Source organism: Chlamydomonas reinhardtii, chromosome 1 (genome assembly GCF_000002595.2).
Source record: "Chlamydomonas reinhardtii strain CC-503 cw92 mt+ chromosome 1, whole genome shotgun sequence".
Taxonomy (NCBI): domain Eukaryota; kingdom Viridiplantae; phylum Chlorophyta; class Chlorophyceae; order Chlamydomonadales; family Chlamydomonadaceae; genus Chlamydomonas; species Chlamydomonas reinhardtii.
In genome coordinates, this window is record NC_057004.1 from 4,528,327 (window position 1) to 4,550,766 (window position 22,440).

Sequence of the window (22,440 nt, forward strand, 5' to 3'; positions counted from 1 at the left end):
GGCTTGGAATTTCCCCGGGTTGCCCATTGTTACTGAACGCCCTAGTCTAAACAGTACAAGTACTTGTCCTTGAACGAAAGCCCTCTTCGCGAAATCCCGCTCAGAGATCTCCGCGCCTTTGCACACGAAAGCCTATATAGCGACCCGCTGCAGCCATGAGCGCACGGTATGATAGAGCTATTACTGTCTTCTCGCCCGACGGGCACCTGTTCCAAGTGGAGTATGCATTGGAGGCAGTGCGGAAGGGTGCCCTCGCGGTTGGCGTGAAGGGCAAGGACACTGTCGTGCTAGGTAAGAGTTGGTGTGCAGCGTTGCACAGCCCGCTGGTCGAATAAAGCGCGGTTAGTAGCGGGCCCAGAGTGGTGCGTGGGGGTTGGCCTCACGAGAGCCACCGACCTGGCCACCGACCGGCGGAGCTAGCCCTGAGAGCCCGCCAGTCAGGGGGGTAGGCCTGCGGCGGCGACGGCATGCCAGGCGCGCGGCAGCAGTCTTCTAGGCACCTTAAAGCTTCCACGTGCATGTTGAGCGTGGGAGTATGGATGAGGATGTTACAGAGGGGACAGTCCCAGCTCCCGAAGACGCCGAGCCATCACATGCTATCAGGGCCCAACCCCGACTTTGCTGCAAACCCTCCCGCGGGCAAAGTCCGTGTGACTCCGCGCACAGTGAGTCCTAGCCAAGCCTCAACCCGCCAGAGCCCAGGGAGTATGGGACGAAGGCGCTGACGACGGTGTGCGGCACGGCACCACCCGCCCGTCACCAGGATGTTCGCACCTCCGCGCCGGCCTCCGACCACTGACAGTAGCAACACTGAATGCCTATCTATTGCACGTTGTAGGAGTGGAGAAGAAGTCCACAGCCAAGCTGCAGGATGCGCGCACGGTGCGCAAGATTGTCAAGGTGGACGACCATATCTGCCTCGCCTTCGCCGGCCTCACAGCCGACGCGCGTGTGCTCGTCAACCGCGCGCGCATTGAGGCGCAGAGCTACCGCCTCACACTAGACGAGAAGGTGCGTTTTGTGGCCTGCAGGGCAGTGGGCCGGTGTGCGGGTAGGCGTGGGTTCAGGTTAGGATGGCGATGCTATCGGTGGCCTGGGTTGCGGCGGCTGGTGGATCCTGATGGATAGCAGCGTGCTGGCTCTGGGTCGTAAAGGCATCAGCTGTGAGCGGTGGGCCGCGGGTAACTCACGGGCCTGGGCTGGCGAAAACCAGGCGTAGCGCAGCGAGCTACTTGGCAGTGGTGTTTTGGCAACCCGGACAGAGGCAGTCAAGACGGAACAGTGTCTGGCCACACTGGATACTGGGGCTTCCCCCGCCGCGATGGCTCCTTGATTCAGGCAGCATCACGTCACCACTTGTCCTCGCATCCCCTCCCCTCCTCTGCACACGACGGGTTCCCGGGACCCAGCCATCGCCATGCCCGTTTGAGATTGCTTAATCCACCCAACGCCAACGCCAACCCTCAACTGCAGGTTACTGTGGACTACATTACCAAGTACATTGCGGGCGTGCAGCAGCGCTACACGCAGAGCGGCGGCGTGCGCCCCTTCGGCATCTCCACGCTCATCGTGGGCTTCGATCCGCTGGGTGCCCCGCAGCTCTTCCAGACCGACCCCTCCGGTGAGCTGCCCAGCGGTTCAGGGGCGGATGGCGGAGGGTGTAGGGCGGGTGGGTGGCCGCCGGGTTACCATGTGCGGGTTTGGCGGTGGTGGCTGCTGGCAGGGCTCGCTCCGCCACGCCCATGGACGCCTGTGCACCTCCTGCGACTGCGACTCCGTGCTCGGCAGCCGCCGCTTTTTTGTGACATCATGTGTGGGTGCGTGGGCGTGTGCTGCGTGGGCGCTGCACAGGCACGTGGTCGGCATGGAAGGCCAACGCCATCGGGCGCAACTCCAAGACCATCCGAGAGTTCCTGGAGAAGCACTACGCCGACACCGCCGGCAAGGAAACCGTCAAGCTGGCCATCCGCGCGCTCATGGAGACGGTGGAGGCGGGCAGCAAGAGCATCGAGGTGTGGCGGGGCAGCCGGCAGGGGCGGGGCCAAGGACGGGGCGGCCGCAAGGACGGGGACGGGGACGGGGACGGGAGGGGGAGGGGGAGGGGGAGGGGTTGTAGATAACAGCCCAAACTAAGCCGAATGGGGAGGGGGAGAGGACAGTTGAGCAAGGTGGTTGTGTGCTGATGGCCAATTTTGGTGCTGATCCTGCCTGTCAAGGCTACCTCGCATTCACCTCTGACGCGTTGCCTGCTGTCCTGCGGCTGCCTGTTGCTGGTGGCGCGCAGGTGGCTGTCATGGAGCGGGACACGGGCCTGAAGCTGCTGTCGGACGAGGAGGTGGACGCGCTGGTCAAGGAGATTGAGGAGGAGAAGGCGGCGGCGGAGGCGGCCAAGCGCGGCGGCCAGCAGGCGGGCGGCAGCGGGCAGGCATGATGGGTAGGTGCAGGCAAGGGGGCTGCGGTAATGGGCTAGTTGTGGTGTGTGCGGTCGTGTGATGAGGCTGAGGCGGCAGAGAGGCGTTTCGGTTTGCAGGGAAGGAGGACGCTTGCGGTGATGAATGGGTTAAGACTGGTCCACGGGTAACTGAGCTGGGGATGTGTGGTGGAAAAGGAGTCCGCGTGCAGAGGCAGGGTGACAGCGGCCACATATTTACATGTAGACTGGCGGCATTGCGGGGATGGCGTACAGCAGACTGGTACATGCCGAGCTCGATGGATTGCCGGAACTCCCGGAAGCTTCCGAAGAAGCAGGCTTCAGAGTTTCAAGGTCACATTAACGGCGCGTTGTAACGTGAGTGATTGTTTTGTGCCTGGTTGTGCTGCAGTGACGGGCTGGCGGAGGCCGGGAGGTGGCGGGCTGGGATCTGTCGGGGTCCTCGGGAAAGCGACGGAGAAAGGTTGCCGGCGTCTGAGGCCCACGAACCGCACTTCACCGCGAAGCGTTTGACCGGCATGGGGAGGGGATCTGGGAGAACCCGAGAGGGGGATGTGGGTGCCCCGACGTGCCGTACAGCGGCTTTGCCCCACCTGGACCGCTGTTCGTGGCATCGCCCCCGATCTGATGCTGCCCATGCACGCTTCGTATAGATCCGGGTTCTCGCTGCTGCACGGGCGGAGGGTGTTTGTGAACTGGCCGATGAAGACATGAAGTGCAACACCATACCAGGGGAGGACCGTCAATGTGCAGGTGTGCGTGCTGGGCACTCGTGATGGAACATGGCAAGGGGCAGGAAAGCGTAGTCCCGATGTGTGTGGCTCCCACCCGTGCCCACATAAATGCGTAGCAAGAAGGGACAAGGCATTGGTGCGTCGTTCGCGCGCTGTTACTGTACCGACGGTAGCAGGTGTGCGTGCTGGGCAGAGATTAGGTTGACCTCGTGGGGTGACCTTCAGTAGGAAAGGGGATTTGTATCCGTGCCCATGTAACTCTCGGATGACTGTCGCCAAGCATGAAGTCCTCCTTCTTCATATCGCGGGCCGCGGCTCATGCGGCTCAGTGTCCCAGGTTGCATGCTGGCTGGCCCCGGTACCCTTTGCCGGCTCGGGCCGGCTACACTTCCTCCTTCGGACCTTCCCCACAACCCTACACACGGTCTAGGTCACGCCTCCCAGCACCGCAGCTTTCCATGCCAGGGCGCCCCCTATGCCCCGCACAAACACAGCACAAGCACAAGCACCAGACCACTGCAATCACGAGCCTACCATTGCGCTTGCCGCCACATCACAACCGGCTCATGCCCACACCCGTCACGCGCTGCAGCACCGCACGTATGACGGGCTTGGCCACCTTGCCGCTGCCGTTGAGCGGCAGTGGCTGCCACTGCGCCACCGCGAGCCGCGGCAGGCGGAATCCCGCCAGACCCTGACGCCGGCAGAAGTCCTGCAAATCCTGCAGGGAGGTCTGCTGCGCGGCCGCGGCGGGTTCGCTGCAACTGCCCGGGGCACCTGCAGGTGCTGTTGTTGCTGCTGCTGACGAAGATGCGCTGTCTGAGCTAGGCAAGGCAACGGAGGGACCCAGGAACTTCCAGCCGCCGCGGAGAACCACCAGGGCCGACACCTGTCAAGGACCGCGTGCAGACGCCACCGTCCTGGCTTGTATATATATCGGCACGTCAGCCTTCACGTGCTGTAGGGCCCAGCAAGTCGGTGCCGTGTGCATGGCTAGAACCTTGAGACACGTGGCGTGCACCCTCTGCACCCTCTGCACCCCAACCGCCTCGACTCTCTCGGCGCGCAGCCCGCCCGCCCTCAGCGGAAGCTTGCCTCCCCCTACACCCACCTGCTCCCCAAGCCGCTCGTGCGGCAGCCCCACAACTGCCGCCGCGGCCACAGCCGGGTGCGCACACAGCACCGCCTCCACCTGCAGGGGCCACCGACATGGGGACTTGTGATGGGTGTGGCGGCCATCGGTTTTGAGGAGGGGCGTTCAAGGAGGATGAGAAGTTACTTGCTGTACCCGGGCCTGGCACCATCCTGTCAAGGTACCAAGGACTTCCTTTCTAAACTTGCAGCCCCCCACCCAGAATCTTTCCAGCGTCGCTGCTGGCAAGCAGCATATGCACGGTTGTGGAAGGTCGGCAGACAACTGGGGGGAGGGTGGTTTCCCTTCGGGCCGGAGATGGTCCCTCTTGACCTGGGTGCGGGGCACCCTTGCTTGGTCGGGCTGTCCCTTCTTTGTAATGTCGCAATTATATGCGTTATCACCTCAATTTCTTGTCAAAATCAGCAATGCGAAACTGGTGACGCCTATCCTGTCCGTCCTGCACACAGTGCTCTGGGTACTGGTTCTTCTGGGATACAAGCCGCCCAACACCGGTATTCCACACACAGGAGGACCCTAAGCACAGCACCCGCCTGCTTCTTACCTGCGGCGCGAACACGTTTTCGCCGCCGCTCTTGATCATGTCCTTGGCCCGGCCCAGCAGCCACAGCCCGCCGTCCGCTGCCAGATAGCCCAGGTCGCCGGTGCGCAGCCAGCCGTCCGCCGTGAGCGCCTGAGCCGGTTCAGAACACAGGTCCAGTGTCTTAGATTCAAGTTAGCCGCGTATGCGTGAAAGGTAGATGGTGAATCCAGCATTTGCGTGCGTACTGAGACCCACAAGTAGGTGAAAACCCGGACCCAACGACTCGTGTGCACGGGTCGTGCGACATGTGAGTGAAGCTGCTGTTTTGACTACGGCACGCCAACTTGGATGCTGGGCCCCACAACCCGACCTATCCTCTGATGTCCTCCCCACATGGTGCATGCATCCGCTCCACCCCGCGTTCACCTTGGCTGTGGCGTCGTCGTCCCGCCAGTAGCGCAGCAGCGTGTGCGGCCCCCGCGTCTGCACCTCGCCCAACTCATGCGGGCCGCACGTCTCGCCCGCAGCCGCCCGTTCCTGGTCCCGGGCCGTCCCTTGCTGCCGCGGAGGCTGGCCTGGCGAAGTGCGCGGCGGGACCTGCCGACCTGAAGCCGTGCCTCCATACGAGCTTGTGCAGCTGCTGTTGGCGACCTGCTGAAACTTCTGCGCTCCCTGCGTGTGTGCCTGGTGCGGTTGGTCTGCTGCCTCCGTCCGGACCACCCGGATCTGCACGCCGGGCGCGGGCCAGCCCACACACACCGCCCCCTCCATCGCAGCATCCGGCTGCGTAAGGCTTCCGACAGGCTTGCTGCTGTTATTGCTTCCAGGCGGCGCCCAGAGCTGCAGCTGCTGCAGCTGCTGCGGCCGCTGCTGCCAGCCGCCGGCGTTAGTTGATGCGGGGTGTGCGGGGCCGCGCAGGTGGCGGAAGGTCATGGACGAGCAGGCCTCAGTCATGCCGTACGCTGACAGCAGGTGGGCAGCTGGGAAGGTGCGGCTCACGGCGTCCTGCAGGATTCAGGCGGGGCAGGCAGGCAGGGAAGAGCTGGCGGAGCGGGGCACAGGCCGATTGGCTGGGCTGCAGCCATGCAAATACATGCAAGCAAAGACACAGGGGCACACATTCGTACACCCGTACGGTACACACGACCTCAGTGCCACCTGTCAGCACACACATGTGGGTCAGGCCCCATCTTACACCCCTACCTGCAGCTTCGGTGCAGTGCCTCCGGCGCCGACCAGGATCCTCCGCACGCAGCCCAGCGGGCCAGGCGCCACGTCTTCGGCACCTGCCGGAAGCCTCTCCGGCCCTGCCGCTCCTGTAACCGCTGCTGCTGTTGCAGCTGCTGCAGCTGCTAGGTCCTGAAGCATAGTGGGCACGGCGATGAAGACGCTGACGCGGTGGTGCAGGATCGCCGCCAGCGCAGCCTCCGCATCGAACCGGGGCATGAAAACCTGCGGCCCGTGGTCATGCGTCAAGGCTCCAACATAATAATGACAATGCTGCAGTGTTCGTTACCAAACTGTGGTACAGCACATGCAAACTTCACATATCCCCTGCTCAGCAAAATGACTGCCCGGCCACCGCGTCCAGGCACCTCAACGTGCGCATTGACCTACGCTTTACGCCCTTCACCGGTCGCCGCACCTGCACGCAGCCCGCCATGAGCGCGGCGAAGGCGGAGGACAGGCCGCCGATGTGGAACAGCGGCGCCGTGTGCAGGTAGGTGTCAGCGGGGCAGTAGCCCACCAGAGCCAGCTTCACCATCGACTGGGCGTGGAAGGCGGCGTGGCTCAGCTGCACGCCCTTGGGCGCGGCCGTGGTGCCGGACGTGAACACCAGCAGCGCCGTGCCGCAGGCGGGAGCCAGCAGCTGCAGCTGTGGCGATGGTGGCGGCGGTGGTGTTGAGGACGGCAGTGGGCCTGCTGCAAAGGATATGAGACGGCTGGTGGTCAGTGGGCATGCGCCAGTGCTTCTGCTGCTGCCGCTGCTGCTGGCGGGGGCACCGGTGGCAGCGGTGGCGCTGGTGGTAGTGCTGCACCCACCCCAGACAGCACCGTGGCTGCCAGTTGCTGGGCACCAGTGGTCAATAAGGCACAAAGGCGGCACCGTTTTTGCTGCCGTAGCATGATAAGGGCCATTGCTGCCGGCGTGCTGCTCTTGTTGCTGACGCTGCACCTGCAGGTCACGGCCAGCCTCTGCCACGGCCTGCTGCGCGAGGCCTGCGCATGTGACGTCGTGGAGTACCAGCGCCGGCGACAGCCGCTGCAGTGCCTCCGCCAGCTCAGCCACGCTCCAGCGCCAGTTTACGGGGCAGAGGATGCAGCCGGCATCGAGGCACGCCAGCATGGCTTCCATCATGACAGCGCTCGTCTGCGCGACCAGCACCACCACCGAGCCGACCGGGGCTAGCGGGCGCTGCAAGCCGTCCAGCCCGCAAGCCGATAGCGCGCGGCTGAGCAGCGCGATGCGATGCATAAGCTCAGAGCTAGTGGCAGAGCGTGGCGTGGAAGCTGCTTCGTCTGCACGCGTGGGACGGCCCGCAGCGTCGATGAACAAGGGACGCTGCCGCGCTTGCTGCCCGATGGACAACAAGGGAGCGCAGACATGGTAAGATGATGCCATATCTATGGATTTCAATTTACATATAACAGGAAGTCGCACGGCGCGACAAGGGGGTGAGCCATCGGGGCGAGCTTTGGAATCCAGTTGCCGTCCATCCCGCTAAAGTCAACGCGATCGTTGTACAGCCTCTTTCATTGTATGACTTCGTCTAGCAACCATAACTTATAATATATCACCGGAACTTCAAGATGGCCGAGCCCACGGTTCTGTCGTTTGAGACTCATCCCGGCCGCACGCTAACGGCTGCACTGTTCAAGGACGTCAAAAATGCAAAGTACGCATGCCGAATTGTAGCCAAGAAACTAGGAGGTCTATGCTGACGACGAATGTTTCGCCCGGCATGCACAGGGAACTGCGGGCGCTGCTCGCAGAAGGCTCATTACCAGAGTTTGCATATATAAACGCCAGAGTGGTGGGTGCTGGGGATTGTTAAGGGGTTATGCGACGGCGGCGGTGCCCTTCCCTGGCCACCCCCTGCCGCGGCCTCCGGGCCGGACGACCCCTGCTAGAGCCGTGTCGGAAAGTTGCTTGCATCCTTGTAAACTGAGAAAAGACAACCGGGAATTCTCTCTCTAGTTTGAGCCCGCCACTGCTGCAACAACACCAACAGCATCTCCCGCGTCCCTTCCTGCCCTCCCTTCCCCACCCAAAGGTGCTGGACCCCTTCATCCTACAGCTGTCGGGGCACCGGGCGCTGGCGGCGGAGGGCAGCACGCGCATGGCCACAAGGAACATCCACACGGAGCTGGTGTACGGCGTCAGCGCCACAAAGCATGTAAGGCCGCAGGTGCTTGTCATACCAGATCGTGCTGGTGCCGGGTGGGGCAGGGTGGTGGCGGACGGCAGCGCGCCAGGCGGGCTTGGGGCAGTGTGTCGGCGGTCGGTGTGTGTCGGCGGTCAAGGGGGTGCTATGAATTTCTGGAGACTCCAAATGCTGGTGTCGTGCCTGTAAGCTCGTCCAAGCCACGAGTGCGTGCCCTGACGTCGGGTGGGCAGGTTGCTGAGTCGTTAAAGCGGTTCGGCATCAACGACGACACGTCGGCAGTGCTGGTGGCCCGATTCGACTGCAAACCTGAGGAGGTGAGTCCCGGTGGCGTAACGCATTGAGGTGTAACTGGCACAGCACCGCAATACTTCTGCAGTAACCTCAGTCGCGGTCGCCAATGCCACTTTAGCATGCACCTCTTTGCACCTGCCACCTGACCTTGCTACTGCGGACTGGCTGCCCGCTAACCCGCAGCTGGAGGCGGTGGCCAAGCGGATAGAAGGCGAGCAGGCGGCCCTGTCGGAGCTGGGCACGGTGGTGGACCTGGACCTGATTGACAAGGTGCGGAGCTGGCGGGTGCCGGGTGGCGAGGCCGTTTGCCAACAGGACTAGGAGTCCAGGGCAGCAAGTGTCAGGGTTACGGTGTTGGCGGCAGAGTGCGGCGTTCCACCTGGAATAGACAGGTGCCGCAGGGCTGCGGCCGAAATCTTTGTGGTCAGATTCGGGTCGCGCCGAAACCTTACAGTGCCTTCGACGTGCAAGGGCCTGCGTTCGGACGAACGGCCGCCACAGTCCATTCTGGGGTTGAATGCCGCAGGCCACTCCGGCCTCCTGCCCCGCTCGCGGCATCCCCTGTCCCAGCCTCCAGCAGAAGCTCACTACCGTACTTATCCTCACCCTTCCGCCTCGGCACAATTATGCCCCCGCTCCATAGTACTTCAAGGTGTCCAAGCAGGAGCTGCAATCGCGGGGGCGTCTGGACGCCGTGACCTTCCGTGTCGGCGCAAAAGACTGCATGTGAGCTTGTAACGGTCGTGAACGATGGCCGGGCGTGCCGGTTTGCGTGCATAAGGTGCGCTGGCACTGCAAAATAGGAGCACTGGCCTCTACAGGTGTAGGGATTGATGCTGTTGTGTGCTGACGGGACGCGTTCATGCGCGGAGTGCCGTGATGCCATGGAAATGACAGCCGTTTATTGAATTGACGAAATGGGTGATGGCTGTGGTACTAGGGCAGGGTGCGAAACACGTGTGCGCACGTGCGCGTGTGCTGGTGAGCACGTGCCCAATGCGATTATAGGCTCCGACAACCGAAGCGGCAACCCAAGAACTTGCGTATCGTGTACTTGCAGTGCTTTGACGGACTTGACTGGACTTTACAACGTAAAGGGGGATACAGAGCCCTCCACGGGTGCGACATGCCCCCACGGTATTAGGGCCATCCGTGGCTCTCGCCAACCCGCGTCCCCACTGTTGGAGATATTGGGGTCGGCTGGCTAGGACTCACGGCGGGTGCGTTACACACACGCGCAGCTATGCTGCCTGGCACCGTATTGGGGGGTCTGGTCCGCTACATCCTGCGGGTGTAGTTAGCAAAACGTGCGCACTAGCCGGGGCAATATCCCCCGGGTGCCACGCCTGCGGCCTGGGACTGGCTGACAGACGTGACCGGCCACGAGCCGTCAACTGCCGCACTGACCTCGCCTATCACGCGGTTCGGGACGCAACCTTGCGGGACTCACGCCCGCAAACCCCAAATAACCAACACTCCCCCTCGGACCGAACCGGGTCCAACAGTCAACCGCCACATGACAGCCAACTAACAACAAGGGGAACAGGCAAGGCCAATCACTGGCCGCAGAGGAGGAATTACCTCCCCCTCAAAGAAGCACGTCTGGCACAGCTAGCTAGTTGACCCACTGCAACACAGGCGCGCGTACCACAAGTCACACTGCCACCAGTCGCTGCCCATATGCTATACCCAAGCTGCCAACCAGGCTCAAATTACACGGGCGCATCAGGCGCGCACACCGCCGCTGCTGATGACGCCGTCACTCTAGGCTCCACTGAGTCACGCAAAGCTGGCACAAGCAGGCAGCCAGCCGTTACGCTAGAGCTGCTGTCCAGGCTGGTCGCCGCAAACTGTGGCGACGGCGTGACGTGCAGCCTCAACGGAGCTGCGCAATCAATGGCCGCCATGTGGTGGCAGCACCGCCCGCTGCCGCCGTGAGGCAGCGCGGTCGGCAGCCGCCGAGGTGGCAGCGCCGCCCGCTGCCGTCAAGAGGCAGCGCGGTCGGCAGCCGCCGGAGGTGGCAGTGCCGCCCGCAGCCGCCGTGAGGCAGCGCGGCCAGCAGCCGCCGGAGGTGGCAGCGCCGCCCGCTGCCGCCATGAGGCAGCGCGGTCGGCGGAGGTGGCAGCGCCGCCCGCAGCCGCCGTGAGGCAGCGCAGTCAGCAGCCGCCGAGGTGGCAGCGCCGCCCGCAGCCGCCATGAGGCAGCGCGGTCGGCAGCCGCCGGAGGTGGCAGCGCCGCCCGCAGCCGCCATGAGGCAGCGCGGTCGGCAGCCGCCCGAGATGGCAGCACCGCCCGCAGCCGCCATGAGGCAGCGCGGTCGGCAGCCGCCGAGGTGGCAGCGCCGCCCGCAGCCGCCATAAGGCAGCGCGGTCGGCAGCCGCCATGAGGCAGCGCGGCCAGCAGCCGCCGGAGGTGGCGGCGCCAGCCGCAGCAGCCGGGTGGCTGCGCAGGCCGCGCCCGCCGGGTGGCTGCTGCTGGAACCGGCGCTGGCGCTGCTGCTGGAGCTGGGTCCGCCGCTGCCCGAAGGCGCGGCGGTGGTGTGTGTGCCGCTGTCGTGACCAGAGGCGGCGGCGCCGCTGTCGCCCTGGGGCGCGGTGGGCGCGGCGGGGCCGCCGCCGGCCGCCGGCGGCGCCATGGCGGGCGCCGCCATGACGGCGGGCATCATGGTCACTGACAGCGGGTACTGACCGTCGCGCAGCCGGCCGCGCAAGAGGATGTGGCCGGCGTGCCCTATGGTCACGTCCCCCCCCCCCTCGAAGACTACCCTAGTGCCGCTGGCCGCCAGCCGGCGCACGGATAGCAGGGTGAGGTGGGCTGCTGGCACGTACAGCACGCCCGTCACGTCCACGAGCTGGCCTCCCGAGAGCATCCGGAGAGTCCCCAATCCCTTGACTGGGCTGCTGCGACCATCCCCCCACAGCACGTGACTCACTCTCGAGGTCAGCTTGAAGTCGTGAAGCAGGTGCAGGAGCGGCGTGATGTGAGCGAAGGTGCCGGAGTCAACGACGGGCACGTCGAAGACGGCGGCGGCGCTCCTGGAGCTGCCGCCACCAGCACTGGCTGACACCACGCTGCTGCTACTGCCGCCTGCGTTGGGGCCCAGCATGTTGTCTCCGCTCAAGTCGCGGCCGACGAACACGTGGCCGCCGGAACTGGTGGTCCAGGACAACCGCGCGGTGGGGAAAGGACAGCAGGCTGCTGCTCGCGCCCGTCGGCGACGGCGCGGCGCTGCCGCTGTAGCTGCTGCTGCCGAGGCCTCGGAGGGCCAGGCTGCTGCGGCTGGTGCTGATGCTACTGCTGCTACCGCGGACCCCACCCGCGGAGCTGCGCAGGCCGAGCCCGCCGGGTGGCTGCGCAGGCCGGGCCCGCCGTTGTCCCACCCAACTGGCTGAGAATCCGGGTTCACTGCTGCAATGGCTGTGGCGGCGAACACGCTGATGCTGTCGTACAGCTGCTGTCGTACACACCGCCCCCCGCCGCCGCAGACGTAGCAGCATTGACAGCTGCTGAAAACTGCAAGGGAACATTCTGAGGGCAAGGGGCGAAGCCGCCGCCAGCGCCATAGGCGCCAGCGGCTCAGCAGCAATATGCTGCTAGTGCATGGTGGTCCGCACCAGCACCAGAGGCGCTAGCGCAAGAGCAGGTTGGGGACAGATGTGTCGCCACAACAACACCGCACAGGCTTGCCCGCCCAGTCCCAACTGCGGCGAACGAGAATACTGCGAAGCCCATTGGCCCACTGCACGTCCCACATCACAAATGAATTGCCACTTACAAAGCAGATAGCCTGGCAAGGGCTACCATCACCGCTGCCCACTGGTATGGTGATGAGATGCTGCGCCTGCCGCCGCTGCTTTACGGCGCGGCGGAACCAGGGTTGGCCATTTGCCGCCGCTGCCCGCAGGCGCGGCAGCACTTCCCGCCACCAGCGCTGCGGCATCGCTGTTACTGCCAGCCGCACGCATGCTTAGGCGGGGAAATAGCTTCGACCGTCCTGACTCCGGGAGAAGCGCGATAGGGCAGGCTGCAGACGCCACGCCTGGGCTGCCAACACACACCCCACTGCTGCGACTCACGCCGGAATACAGAGGGAAGCTGCACGTGGCAGCGTGACATGGGAGCGGGGTAACGCATCTGCTGCACAGTTCCGCCGTCGCTGGCGAAACCTCCCCCTGCTACCGCACACCGCTGCTGCGAGTGCTGGAGATGAGCAACGTACCGTAGGTCAGCAGCCGCCGTGCTAGCCGCATAAACTCAGAACGGCGGCCTGCCGTCGCTGCTAATCACATAGCGCGCCGTTGCTGCTACTGCTGCTGGGCCGGGTCCGGCCGCGCTGTAGCTGAGATGCTGAAGTCACTGCTGCTGGCGAAGTCTCCCAGCCCACGCCAGCGCTGTGCACACCGCCACCGGTCATGCCGTGACTACCTGCGCACCCGCCGAAGCCATTGGCCCGGCGGCGCTGCAGGCGCGGAGGCATCACCACCGGTAACCCAATCCCGCGGCTGATACCCACACGCGAAGCACCTACTTGGAGGGCAGCAAGACCACCCGTAGTCCGCGGCCGCCGCAAAGACACACGTCCAGCGACGCCGCTGCCGCCGCCGTAGCTCGCAGGCACGGCGCGCTGCTTGCTGCTGCCACAACTGCAAAGTCAACTGCAGTGATGAGGCACAAGGGAGGGGGACAGCAGGCAGCCGCCAAGGCACGGGGCCCCGGCACGCTGCTGCACAAGCGGGCACCCTGTGGCGAGCCGCTGCGCACTGCTGTCTGCCGCTACCAACGCGAGGGACGCGCAGTAGCAGGCCTGCTGACGCTACGCTACTGCCGCGGTCTGCCAGCCCGCGGTCTCGCTATAGCTTCTGCGCCCGCCGGCACGTCAGTGACGCCGACGGTGCAGGTGCCAAGGGCCCAGCGCTGACTATGCCGCCGCCAGCCCGACCAGGTCCATACAGCACGATCAGCAGCACCACCATATCCCACTGCCACCGCTGTCCGCGCCGCGCGACGCCCCCGCAACTGCCAACCCCGCCAGCAGTCGAGCCCTACTGCTGCGGCAGTGGAGCTACGCTGAGGCACAATGCCCGCGACGCGACCGGTGGAGACACTCACTCATGTTGAAGTGCCCATGCAGGCTGCTGTGGCGATGACGCTGCTGCAGCACTGCAGTTGCTGTCGCCCCCGCAGCTGCTGCCGCCGCTGCAGCCCGGAAGGGCGCGGCGCGCGCGCTGCAGCCGCCGCAGCCGGTTGACTCGGCCGGGGCGCACAGCTCCCACCCCTAGACACCTGACGGCGACGTGCTGCTGGAGAGTAGACGCTCCGCGAAAGCAAGCAGTCGACCGCCGAGAGAAAGAAGAGGGGGGGAAAGAGAGCAGACCGAAAGCGTCCGGGTTTCGCACACCCGTTATCGCGACCTAACAAAGCCGGAGTCACTAAGCACAACCTACCGCGCGCGGGTCACCGCAACGCGGGGCTCATAACCTGTTGGAGATATTGGGGTCGGCTGGCTAGGACTCACGGCGGGTGCGTTACACACACGCGCAGCTATGCTGCCTGGCACCGTATTGGGGGGTCTGGTCCGCTACATCCTGCGTGTGTAGTTAGCAAAACGTGCGCACTAGCCGGGGCAATATCCCCCGGGTGCCACGCCTGCGGCCTGGGACTGGCTGACAGACGTGACCGGCCACGAGCCGTCAACTGCCGCACTGACCTCGCCTATCACGCGGTTCGGGACGCAACCTTGCGGGACTCACGCCCGCAAACCCCAAATAACCAACACCCACATGCCGAAGCAATGTGTTGAGTTTGCGCCTAGGACAGACGACCACTCAGGACGGTGTATTGGGGCTCGCGCTGAGACAGGATCAACCTATCTAGCTCCCTACGTCAACGGACCTAGGCCAGACGGCTGGGGAGGACAGACCGGGACAGAATCAAGCTTTCCTCCATACTCAGCACACACGCTGCAGCACACACTCCCAATCACCTGCCATCACTTATCCGGACGCCACTGCCAGTCTGCCACTAATCCAGCCGCGCCGCTTGGGCGGCTTGCTCAGCGCAGCTGGCCATGGCGTGCCGTCCACGCACGCGGTGATGAGGATGTTTGCCGTAGCGGTCAGCGGAGTCGCGCGGGGCAAATCCTACCGCAGTATTTGGACGTCTCCTTTTTGTAGGTACATAACTTAAATCATTAGTGGACAGTAGTGCTCGACAGTGGACTAAAACATATTGGTCAGGGTTCAAGTCGCGAAATTGACCAGAGCCCATATCTCGCATAAGCGGTAGTTCGGACATGTATCTAGTGCAGACTTCGTTTCACCTATACTGTAGATCATCCTGATAGCGTAGGGCAAAGTCCTGGCGAGCTCGACGTTGAGCATTTCGACTTCGGCTCTCGCTGGAGTTTATGCCCGGGAACCATTCAGAGACCTTAATATATGTCACATGATGCCATCCCTAGGGACTTGCGGGAGGTCAAAGCCGTCCCGCCCGCGAACTTGCAGTGCAAAGAGCTGGCCCCAAAGCAGCCCTGCCGAGGCGGGAACAAAGCCGCGCACGGAGCCGCGCACGGAGAGCCGGCCCCCAAGTTCCTGCTGCGAGTCTGCCGTTGCGCCGCCTCGCGAAGCCAGAAGACCGCCAAGCCTTCTCAATCCACTACCACAGGTCTTAGAACCATTCTAGAGCTCTCCAAACGCAAAAGGAGGCCCTCACCCGCCCGGTCCCCGGCGCTAACCGTCGACTTTTGCCCAACGGCACGCGGTGCCGCTGGAGCGTCCCCCGCGCGGCCGAGGCAGCATTTACGCAAATTTTCACCTTGAACTCAAAAACACCAGAAGCTATCTGGCAGGTTCAGCGCCCGCAGGGCGCTCACGCAGTCCTCCGCCCCCGTTGTTAGCAAAGGCGCCAGCTTCCGCAGCAGCCCCTCGTCCGAGAGCAGGTGGCACAGAGTAGTCCCACCAGGAGGTTGAAGGGTGAAATTGCCGATTTGGAGCATTGCTCGATGTTTCTCACACACTGGGAAGGCTAAATGAATGTAATGACACACGACTCTTCCTTGATGTATATAAGTACCTATGATATGCACACGACTCTTCCTTGCAAATTGTACTTTAAACATTGGCACACGGCCCGCAGCCGCACGAACTGCGGTCGACGCGGCACCGGTTTCGGTGGGCAGCGCGTGTCGACGGTTGGTGCGATGACGAACAACTTTCATAGAAACGCGGCCCTGCGCGGCCACTCATCGAGGGCGCGCGCATTGGCACGAAGCCTGGACGCGAAATCTTGGCAGCTGTCCGTTACTCCCGGCATCTGCATGGGGGGTTCACCTGCATCAACTTGCCCCTGCCAGCCTGTGGCCCCCGCCCGCTCGCGCAAGCCCACTCCGCCTTCCGCTCTGGCCTACGTACGCAATTAGTTCCGCAACACTCGTCAATAATTGTGGGTTGCACGACTTGCACCGCTGGTGGGTTGCATAGGCAGCGCAGCAGCGGCTGGTCCGCTGCTGCCAACAGAGTCCAGGCCTTTGTGTTCACTGCTGTTCTGGCCCAATGCCGCGACTCCCAAGGGGCGATGGGGTCACGGGCGCCGCGTGTATCTTTGGATGACTCGAGCCAGACAGTGCTACTTTCGCCAAGGCACAGCGGGTGAGCGGGCTGAGACCCCACCGCATTATCTGTTTCTCATTCAGGTCTGCCACTTAAGCCTTATGTGATGCTGGGTGCTGGGACTGTCCCCTCTATAACATCCGCATTCTTATGTGGTGGACACAGCCGGGGTCGTTCAGGCTGTAGCTCGACTACAAAGAGCACATTTACCGTTGACTGTTACAATGCTGCCCGTGCGGTTTACCGCGAATGTGAGGCCGTGCATCCGAGATCGATTATTCGTCAGCAACCATGCCGACGTCTGTGCGTCCGCAAATAGATTCCTGCCTTGTCCGCTAGTATCATATCTCTGCCGTTCCAGCAACCGTTGCATTTATGCTCGGGATGAAATCTGGGCCGCCCTTCTGTACTATCATCAATGATGCCTCACGCTCCATACCTGGCATCCGGGGGAACCCGCAACCCGTCAGGTAGGACCGCACACGATATCTTACCCCCACGTTGTATCGCAATACTCGCACAGCACCACGCATGTAAAAACACGTCTTGTATGCCTAGCTCCTCCGTCTCCGCGCCTGCTAAGGCAACGCCGCCTACGCCACCGGCCTCCCGGCAGCGTTGGAATGAATCGGTTGCGCACCCAATACGTGTATACGGAAAGAACGAAACGGCACTCTCACGGCACATGTTGCTCGTCATGCCACGTGGCTATGAATTGTAGCGTTATGCTACTCAGGGTCCTTCAGACGAGAGCCACAGCAGCAAGAAACAAACTTGGGCTGAGGCAATTTAAACCCGGCAATAGGTATAACACGACATCCGACAAGCCCGCCCACGCAAGCAGACTGCCACTGGCCAAACGAGGGCATCCGAGGCTCTGTCGCACTTCTCCAAAAAGCAACAATGTGGTTAGTTACCTCATGCAGCCCCATTTGCGCACCAGCATCGGCCCTTGTCATCCCAGCACAGCGCCGCGGTTCAAGCACACATACCTTCTTCATCAAAGCATCCACGCAGCCCCCGCTTGCGGTCTACACATCCGCATCAAGCCGGCAGCACCGAAAGTGCGCCTTCTCTGCAAGCCCCACGGCCCAACAAACAGCGAGCTCCAGCGAGCTAGTCCACTCTAAACAGCATTCGCATCTTCACCACGCCTACCGCGACGCCGCGGCCTGTATGCCAAGGCATGGGGGTTGGGGAGTAGCCAGCTCTGCGCTCATGTACACTTTCCGTAAAAGCGCTAAAGAATTCCCTCGTGAAGCGGCAACCTTGCGTTCTCCTTTTGCCGCGCCCTATCTCGTTGCGGCTGGTGCGTGCCAAACCACGCACAGGCCGCCACGCATGGGCAGTACATTGCAAGGGCCAGCCCCACCCTGCACACTCCTGCCGAAGCACGGCATTCAATACTCGAGCCGGGCAGGGGCAACCACCCCTTACTCGATGCACCCCGTTCGCAGCATCCATTCGTTCCAACTGTCTGTGATACCGCACAGCACCCTGATGCCCCTGCGGAGATGATAATATAACAAACAGCATATCTTTTTTTTGCACGCAAAACATGCGCGATCCCCACAGCCGACCCCAAGTCTCAGCACCACGCGCCTTCCGAGCTCGCGCGCGTCCTGATGTTTGTGCGAACATGCGCAAGCGCTAAATATGAATCCAAATCTGCAGCCGCATCCCACCATCCGTTCAGAATGTGTGCGTCCCAACGAAGCCCCCGCCACCCTTGAGCATTATTCTCCATACCACAATCTTACCAGCACGCGCCGTCCACCAACTCCTGTTAGGAGTGTGCGTCTGTTTATGCATCGCAACCGCTGACCGCCCACGGCCAGCAGGCGAGTGTTGCGCGCGTTCCCCAAATGTGTCTGTCTCCCTTCCGCGCACTGCAAGAATCCCTACAGGCAAAGCATCCAATCCATAGATAGTATGGCAAATCTAATCTTCCACCCCGAGCACCTTGCCCGTTGGGTTCCGCAGCTTGCGCTTTCTAGTTCAGCTGCATGGCGAGGCCCGATGCAGGGCCCCCGCGGAGATGCGTGCACATCAGACCCTTCAGGAAGGGTCCCGCGCAGCGCTCCTTTGTTTGCGAGTTCGGGGCTTGTTCCGCAGTCCTGCCCACCCGCCACTCCGCTGCGTCATGCCGAGGCACACGAGACTAGCGCCAAGACATGGCGCGCAGGACCCAACGTGGCGGCATCTCCACGCAGTGCCCCTTTCAGCAGCAGTAGCGATATAACGAACGCCCTCTCAATCCAAACTTGGGGTCTCTTTCCCCATGCAAGCGCAGCATCAGCAGCATCAGTTCCTCAAACAGGTATTTGAGTCAGCCAGCCTTCTCCACCCCCGTAACAACGATTTCCGCGCCAGTGCAATAGCTGTCCGAGGAGCATCTCAACTTCGGACCACAGCAGAAAACACACGCAGTGAACTACTATGACAGCCCATGTGTGACACCGAGTCAAGTGTGTGCATTCCGGCAAGGCATTTGCAGTCCATGGATTGTCAGCAGCACAAGCAGCCGGCTCAGTCCCGCCCCTCCATCTGGTCAAATGGTATATACACCTCCTCAAGCGGTCCCGTCCCCGGAAAGCTCGCACGACCCGACTCGTAACAAACCACAGCGGCCACCACCGTGTTGGGGTCTCCGTCAGCTGTCCACAGCGGCGGCGCGCAAATGCCAGGCACAGCAATATGGGTTTGAAAACAACCACCACCATTACGTAATGATAGAACCTCAGAGGGTCCAAGGGGATGAACTTAAAAAAAGCATAATGTGCATGGGCTTCAAAACAACCTGCTTTGCGGAGGTCGCGTGCGACCCACGTTTCTTACTCAGCCACCACCAACTGACGGCAAACGTTGCCCACGCCTGGCCGTCTCTGCTTAGTTGCCCACCGACAGTAGCTGAGCCAGCAGCTGTGACAGCGACGACACTAGCTGCTCCTTGTTCACGCCCTGGTCCTGTGAAGGCGAGACAAGAAATATATCGGCACGGCGGCATGCGCAGCATGTCCCCAGGCTTCCGTCACGCGCAAGGCAGCGAACGCGGCTGCCAGACTCGCCCGTCACCAGCACGCGGTGTGATGAACCACGCGCCGGCACGAAACCCCACGACGCTGGACCAAAACACCTCACCTGCAACCGCGCCACCAGGTCAGTCAGGTAGCCCTGGTCCACGCCCGCCGGCACCGCGCCCACGCCGGTGCCGCCCGCCGCCGCCGCGGCCGCCACACGCCGCAGCATGCCCTCGTATGCCGCAGCACTGGGCGCATCCACCGGCAGCCCGCCGGGGCCGCCGCTGCCCCCGCCGCCGCCACCGCGCGACGGCGACCCGCCCGCCTCGACCGGTTGCTCGGCGCTGCCGCCCGCACCCGCCGAGCCGCTCGGCGATGGCGGCGTGCGGCTGCCCGAGTGCGTCGGCGAGCCGGCAGCGTCCACCAGCGGCGGCGACACCACGCGGCCGCTGTTGCTGTTCGCGCTGTTGCCGCTGTTGCTGCGGCGCATGGCGGGCAGGTTGAGCGCGCCGCTGGCCAGGGCGTTGTTCACCAGCGGCAGCAGCGTCTCGAAGCCGGCAAAGTCCTTGGAGCTGAGCAGGCCCTGCGCCTGCTGGTGCTGGCTCTGCATCGGCTGCTGCTGCTGCTGCGACGGCATACCGCCAAAGTTGGCGCCGGGGTCGGACAGGCGCGGCGGTGCCTGCGGCTCGAAATCAACGACGGGCATGCCGGGGCCACCGGCGCCGCCCATGAAGCCCATGCCGGCCATGCCGCCGGCTGGGCCGATCATGCCGGAGCTGGCGGCGCTGCCCATGGGCAGGCCGCTGTGCTGGCCGTGGCCGCCGGGGCCGCCGCGCGGCAGGTGCAGCAGCGAGTCGCTCTCCACGCTGTTGACGGAGGGCGTGTGCGCCAGGCAGCGCTGGCCGTCCATGCCGTTACCGCTACCCATGGAGCGCGAGTGCTGCAGCGCGCGTTCCATGGCGCTGGCCGTCGCGCCGCCGCCCATGCCGCCGCCGCCCACCTCGCGCTGCGAGTATGCGCGCTCCATGGCCGCGGCGGCCGCGTGCGCCGAGTGCAGCGGCGACGCCGCACCGGCAGCCGCCAGCTCGCGCGAGAAGGCGCGCTCCATTGCCGCCTGCGCAGCGTTGGCGTTAAAGGCGGCGGCGGCGGCGGCCATGTTGCTGCTGGCCAGCTCCGACGACAGCGCCCGCTGCATGGCGGCGGTGCTGAAGACGGCGTTGCTGTTCAGCTCGGACGACAGCGCGCGGTGCATGCTGTTCTGCACGCTCATGCTCAGCAGCATGTTGGCGGGGTCGTTCACGCCCGTCATCGAGGGCCGGCCGCTACCCATCCCGCCGGCCACCGACAGCGGGTCGCCGGGGGGCATCCCCAGGCCGTTCAGCGAGCCACGGCCGCCCATCATGTGGCCGTGCGGGCCGTGCCCGTGCGGGCCGTGGCCGCCCACATCGCCGGGCAGGCCGGGCATGGAGGCGCGGCCGGGGCCGCCCATGCCCCCGCCCATGAAGCTGGTGTGGTCGGGCACGCCCGACATGGACGCGCGCGCGTAGGCGGCGGCAGCGGCCGCGGAGGCGGCGTCGGGGATGCCGGACATCGAGGCGCGCGCGGTGGTCATGAGGTCGGGTAGGCCGTTCACGGACTGGCGCGCGCTGATCATGCCGGACGCGTCAGCGCCCAGGCTGCCCAGCGCGGGCAGAGGCGCCGACACGCCGTTCAGCGAGGGGCGGCCCGAGGGCGGCAGCGGCGAGCGCAGCGCCTGCGACAGCAGGTCGTTCATGCCCGGCATCATAGAGGGCGACAGCGGTGCCTGCATGCCGGGCGTGGGCGGCAGCAGGCCGCTCTCCTGCGCCATGATGAGCTGCATCAGGTAGTCGCGCTCGTCGCCCTCCTTCAGCTCGTCAGAGGCGGGCACGCAGCGCAGCTCCTCCGCGCTGTGCGCAAAGAAGCAGATGGAGCGGTTGCAGTTGCGACCGAAGGAGCACAGCCGCGTCTTGTACCTGTCGCGCCGAGGCCGCCAGAGTAAGCGTCAGAGGGTCCGCCAAAGTGAGCAGACATGCTGCACGCCATGTCGCCTTGGCCCTGAATCGACGTGTTCCAGCGGCGCTGCTAGCCCGCACTCCCCGCACCGCCTACACTGTAGCAAAGCCGACAATACGACCCGACGATACGCGCCGGCCAGGCCGCCTCGCATTCCCACCTCCCGAATTATCCTGTGAAAAGTCCTACCTGGACGGATGGAGCCAGTGCTCAAACACATTGTGTGCATAACCACAGGCATCTCCGAGCGGGCAGGTCTTTTTCTGCATAGGAACCCGGCCAAGGGCACAGGGAGGGGAAACGGTGAGGGCCGCTGGCCGTGAACTCGGGCAGCAGGACTCATATGCTTACCGCCTTCACCAGCGGGCACAGCACTGCCTTGTAGTTGACTGTCCGCGGGCATCGGCGCCTCGCAGTCTCGCCAATATGTGCGCAGGGGCACAGGGTCCACTTGTGCGAGAACGTCTTCGCGCAGGGCACGACCTGAAACAAGTGAAAAGCGGGATACTTTACTCGAGCACACCGCCTGGCGAGGTAGTGAGTGGCGAGGTAGTGAGAGCAGACGTTCAGCATCTCAGCTCTCGCTTCGCTGGAGGTCAAAGCCGTCTCGCCCGCGAACTTGCAGTGCAATGAGCTGGCCCCAAAGATGCAAACGCAGCCCTGCCGAGGCCGCGAACAGAGCCGCGCACGGAGAGCCGGCCGGCCCAAGTTCCCGCTGCGAGTCTGCCCTTGCGGCCGCCTCGCGAAGCCAGAAGACCGCCAAGCCTTCTCAATCCACTACCACAGGTCTTAGAACCATTCTAGAGCTCTCCAAACGCAAAAGGAGGCCCTCACCCGCCCGGTCCCCGGCGCTAACCGTCGACTTTTGCCCAACGGCACGCGGTGCCGCTGGAGCGTCCCCCGCGCGGCCGAGGCAGCATTTACGCAAATTTTCACCTTGAACTCAAAACACCAGAAACTATCCGGCAGGTTCAGCGCCCGCAGGGCGCTCACGCAGTCCTCCGCCCCCGTCGTTAGCGAAGGCGCCAGCTTCCGCAGCAGCCCCTCGTCCGAGAGCAGGTGGCAGAGCGTAGTCCCTCCGCCATTGGGGGGTTGAAGGGTGAAGTTGCCGATTTGGAGCATTGCTCGTTGTTTCTCACAAACAGCCCTGGGAAGGCTAAATGAATGTAATGACACACGATTCTTCCCTGATGTATATAAGTATGCAGACGGAGCAGCCGCTCGCAAAACTTCATGGATCAGAGTCGGCCAATCGCGA

The 22,440-nt window shown here is 63.7% G+C and overlaps 6 protein-coding genes across 6 annotated transcripts; 2 read left to right on the top strand and 4 right to left on the bottom strand.

Annotated features, from left to right (window-relative positions):
- The first annotated feature begins 46 nt into the window (after positions 1–46).
- Positions 47–3,435, top strand: CHLRE_01g030850v5 (uncharacterized protein). Its single transcript, XM_001689535.2, has 5 exons — positions 47–291; positions 839–1,011; positions 1,474–1,621; positions 1,852–2,012; positions 2,285–3,435. The coding sequence occupies exons 1-5, from the start codon at positions 156–158 to the stop codon at positions 2,429–2,431; spliced, it is 765 nt and encodes a 254-aa protein (XP_001689587.1). The 5' UTR covers positions 47–155; the 3' UTR covers positions 2,432–3,435.
- A 25-nt stretch (positions 3,436–3,460) lies between these two features.
- Positions 3,461–7,446, bottom strand: CHLRE_01g030900v5 (uncharacterized protein). Its single transcript, XM_043058634.1, has 6 exons — positions 6,487–7,446; positions 6,045–6,293; positions 5,268–5,846; positions 4,863–4,991; positions 4,277–4,357; positions 3,461–4,054 (listed from the first exon to the last, which is right to left on the bottom strand). The coding sequence occupies exons 1-6, from the start codon at positions 7,315–7,317 to the stop codon at positions 3,719–3,721; spliced, it is 2,205 nt and encodes a 734-aa protein (XP_042928548.1). The 5' UTR covers positions 7,318–7,446; the 3' UTR covers positions 3,461–3,718.
- Positions 7,447–7,610: 164 nt separating this feature from the next.
- Positions 7,611–9,679, top strand: CHLRE_01g030950v5 (uncharacterized protein). The gene is made up of 6 exons (XM_001689536.2): positions 7,611–7,738; positions 7,813–7,876; positions 8,117–8,239; positions 8,461–8,544; positions 8,705–8,791; positions 9,165–9,679. Exons 1-6 carry the CDS (start codon positions 7,653–7,655, stop codon positions 9,249–9,251), a joined length of 531 nt encoding a protein of 176 aa, XP_001689588.1. The 5' UTR covers positions 7,611–7,652; the 3' UTR covers positions 9,252–9,679.
- Positions 9,680–9,734: 55 nt separating this feature from the next.
- CHLRE_01g030968v5 (uncharacterized protein) lies at positions 9,735–12,316 on the bottom strand. Its single transcript, XM_043058635.1, has 2 exons — positions 12,136–12,316; positions 9,735–12,034 (listed from the first exon to the last, which is right to left on the bottom strand). The coding sequence occupies exons 1-2, from the start codon at positions 12,251–12,253 to the stop codon at positions 10,398–10,400; spliced, it is 1,755 nt and encodes a 584-aa protein (XP_042928549.1). The 5' UTR covers positions 12,254–12,316; the 3' UTR covers positions 9,735–10,397.
- Positions 12,317–14,034: 1,718 nt separating this feature from the next.
- On the bottom strand, positions 14,035–16,126 carry CHLRE_01g030986v5 (uncharacterized protein). The gene has a single exon (XM_043058636.1). The coding sequence runs from the start codon at positions 15,513–15,515 to the stop codon at positions 15,342–15,344; it is 174 nt and encodes a 57-aa protein (XP_042928550.1). The 5' UTR covers positions 15,516–16,126; the 3' UTR covers positions 14,035–15,341.
- A 209-nt stretch (positions 16,127–16,335) lies between these two features.
- On the bottom strand, positions 16,336–22,356 carry CHLRE_01g031004v5 (uncharacterized protein). Its single transcript, XM_043058637.1, has 5 exons — positions 22,119–22,356; positions 21,534–21,665; positions 21,372–21,445; positions 19,270–21,142; positions 16,336–19,095 (listed from the first exon to the last, which is right to left on the bottom strand). The coding sequence occupies exons 1-5, from the start codon at positions 22,302–22,304 to the stop codon at positions 19,018–19,020; spliced, it is 2,343 nt and encodes a 780-aa protein (XP_042928551.1). The 5' UTR covers positions 22,305–22,356; the 3' UTR covers positions 16,336–19,017.
- Between the last annotated feature and the right edge of the window lie 84 nt (positions 22,357–22,440).

Excerpts from the sequence above, each read along its gene's own strand:
- CHLRE_01g030850v5 (XM_001689535.2), top strand. The coding sequence starts at position 156 with ATGAGCGCACGGTATGATAGAGCTATTACTGTCTTCTCGCCCGACGGG. Across the intron at positions 292-838 it reads CAAGGACACTGTCGTGCTAG|GAGTGGAGAAGAAGTCCACA; the intron begins GTAAGAGTTGGT and ends TGCACGTTGTAG. Across the intron at positions 1,622-1,851 it reads CTTCCAGACCGACCCCTCCG|GCACGTGGTCGGCATGGAAG; the intron begins GTGAGCTGCCCA and ends GGCGCTGCACAG.
- CHLRE_01g030900v5 (XM_043058634.1), bottom strand. The coding sequence starts at position 7,317 with ATGCATCGCATCGCGCTGCTCAGCCGCGCGCTATCGGCTTGCGGGCTG. Across the intron at positions 6,294-6,486 it reads TCATGGCGGGCTGCGTGCAG|GTTTTCATGCCCCGGTTCGA; the intron begins GTGCGGCGACCG and ends CACGGGCCGCAG. Across the intron at positions 4,358-4,862 it reads AAAACGTGTTCGCGCCGCAG|GTGGAGGCGGTGCTGTGTGC; the intron begins GTAAGAAGCAGG and ends TGGCCCCTGCAG.
- CHLRE_01g030950v5 (XM_001689536.2), top strand. The coding sequence starts at position 7,653 with ATGGCCGAGCCCACGGTTCTGTCGTTTGAGACTCATCCCGGCCGCACG. Across the intron at positions 8,240-8,460 it reads GCGTCAGCGCCACAAAGCAT|GTTGCTGAGTCGTTAAAGCG; the intron begins GTAAGGCCGCAG and ends TCGGGTGGGCAG. Across the intron at positions 8,545-8,704 it reads TCGACTGCAAACCTGAGGAG|CTGGAGGCGGTGGCCAAGCG; the intron begins GTGAGTCCCGGT and ends GCTAACCCGCAG.
- CHLRE_01g030968v5 (XM_043058635.1), bottom strand. The coding sequence starts at position 12,253 with ATGGGCTTCGCAGTATTCTCGTTCGCCGCAGTTGGGACTGGGCGGGCA. Across the intron at positions 12,035-12,135 it reads CGCTAGCGCCTCTGGTGCTG|TTTTCAGCAGCTGTCAATGC; the intron begins GTGCGGACCACC and ends GTTCCCTTGCAG.
- CHLRE_01g030986v5 (XM_043058636.1), bottom strand. The coding sequence starts at position 15,515 with ATGCTCCAAATCGGCAATTTCACCCTTCAACCTCCTGGTGGGACTACT.
- CHLRE_01g031004v5 (XM_043058637.1), bottom strand. The coding sequence starts at position 22,304 with ATGCTCCAAATCGGCAACTTCACCCTTCAACCCCCCAATGGCGGAGGG. Across the intron at positions 21,666-22,118 it reads TCTGGTGTTTTGAGTTCAAG|GTCGTGCCCTGCGCGAAGAC; the intron begins GTGAAAATTTGC and ends CACTTGTTTCAG. Across the intron at positions 21,143-21,371 it reads CACTGGCTCCATCCGTCCAG|GTACAAGACGCGGCTGTGCT; the intron begins GTAGGACTTTTC and ends TCGGCGCGACAG.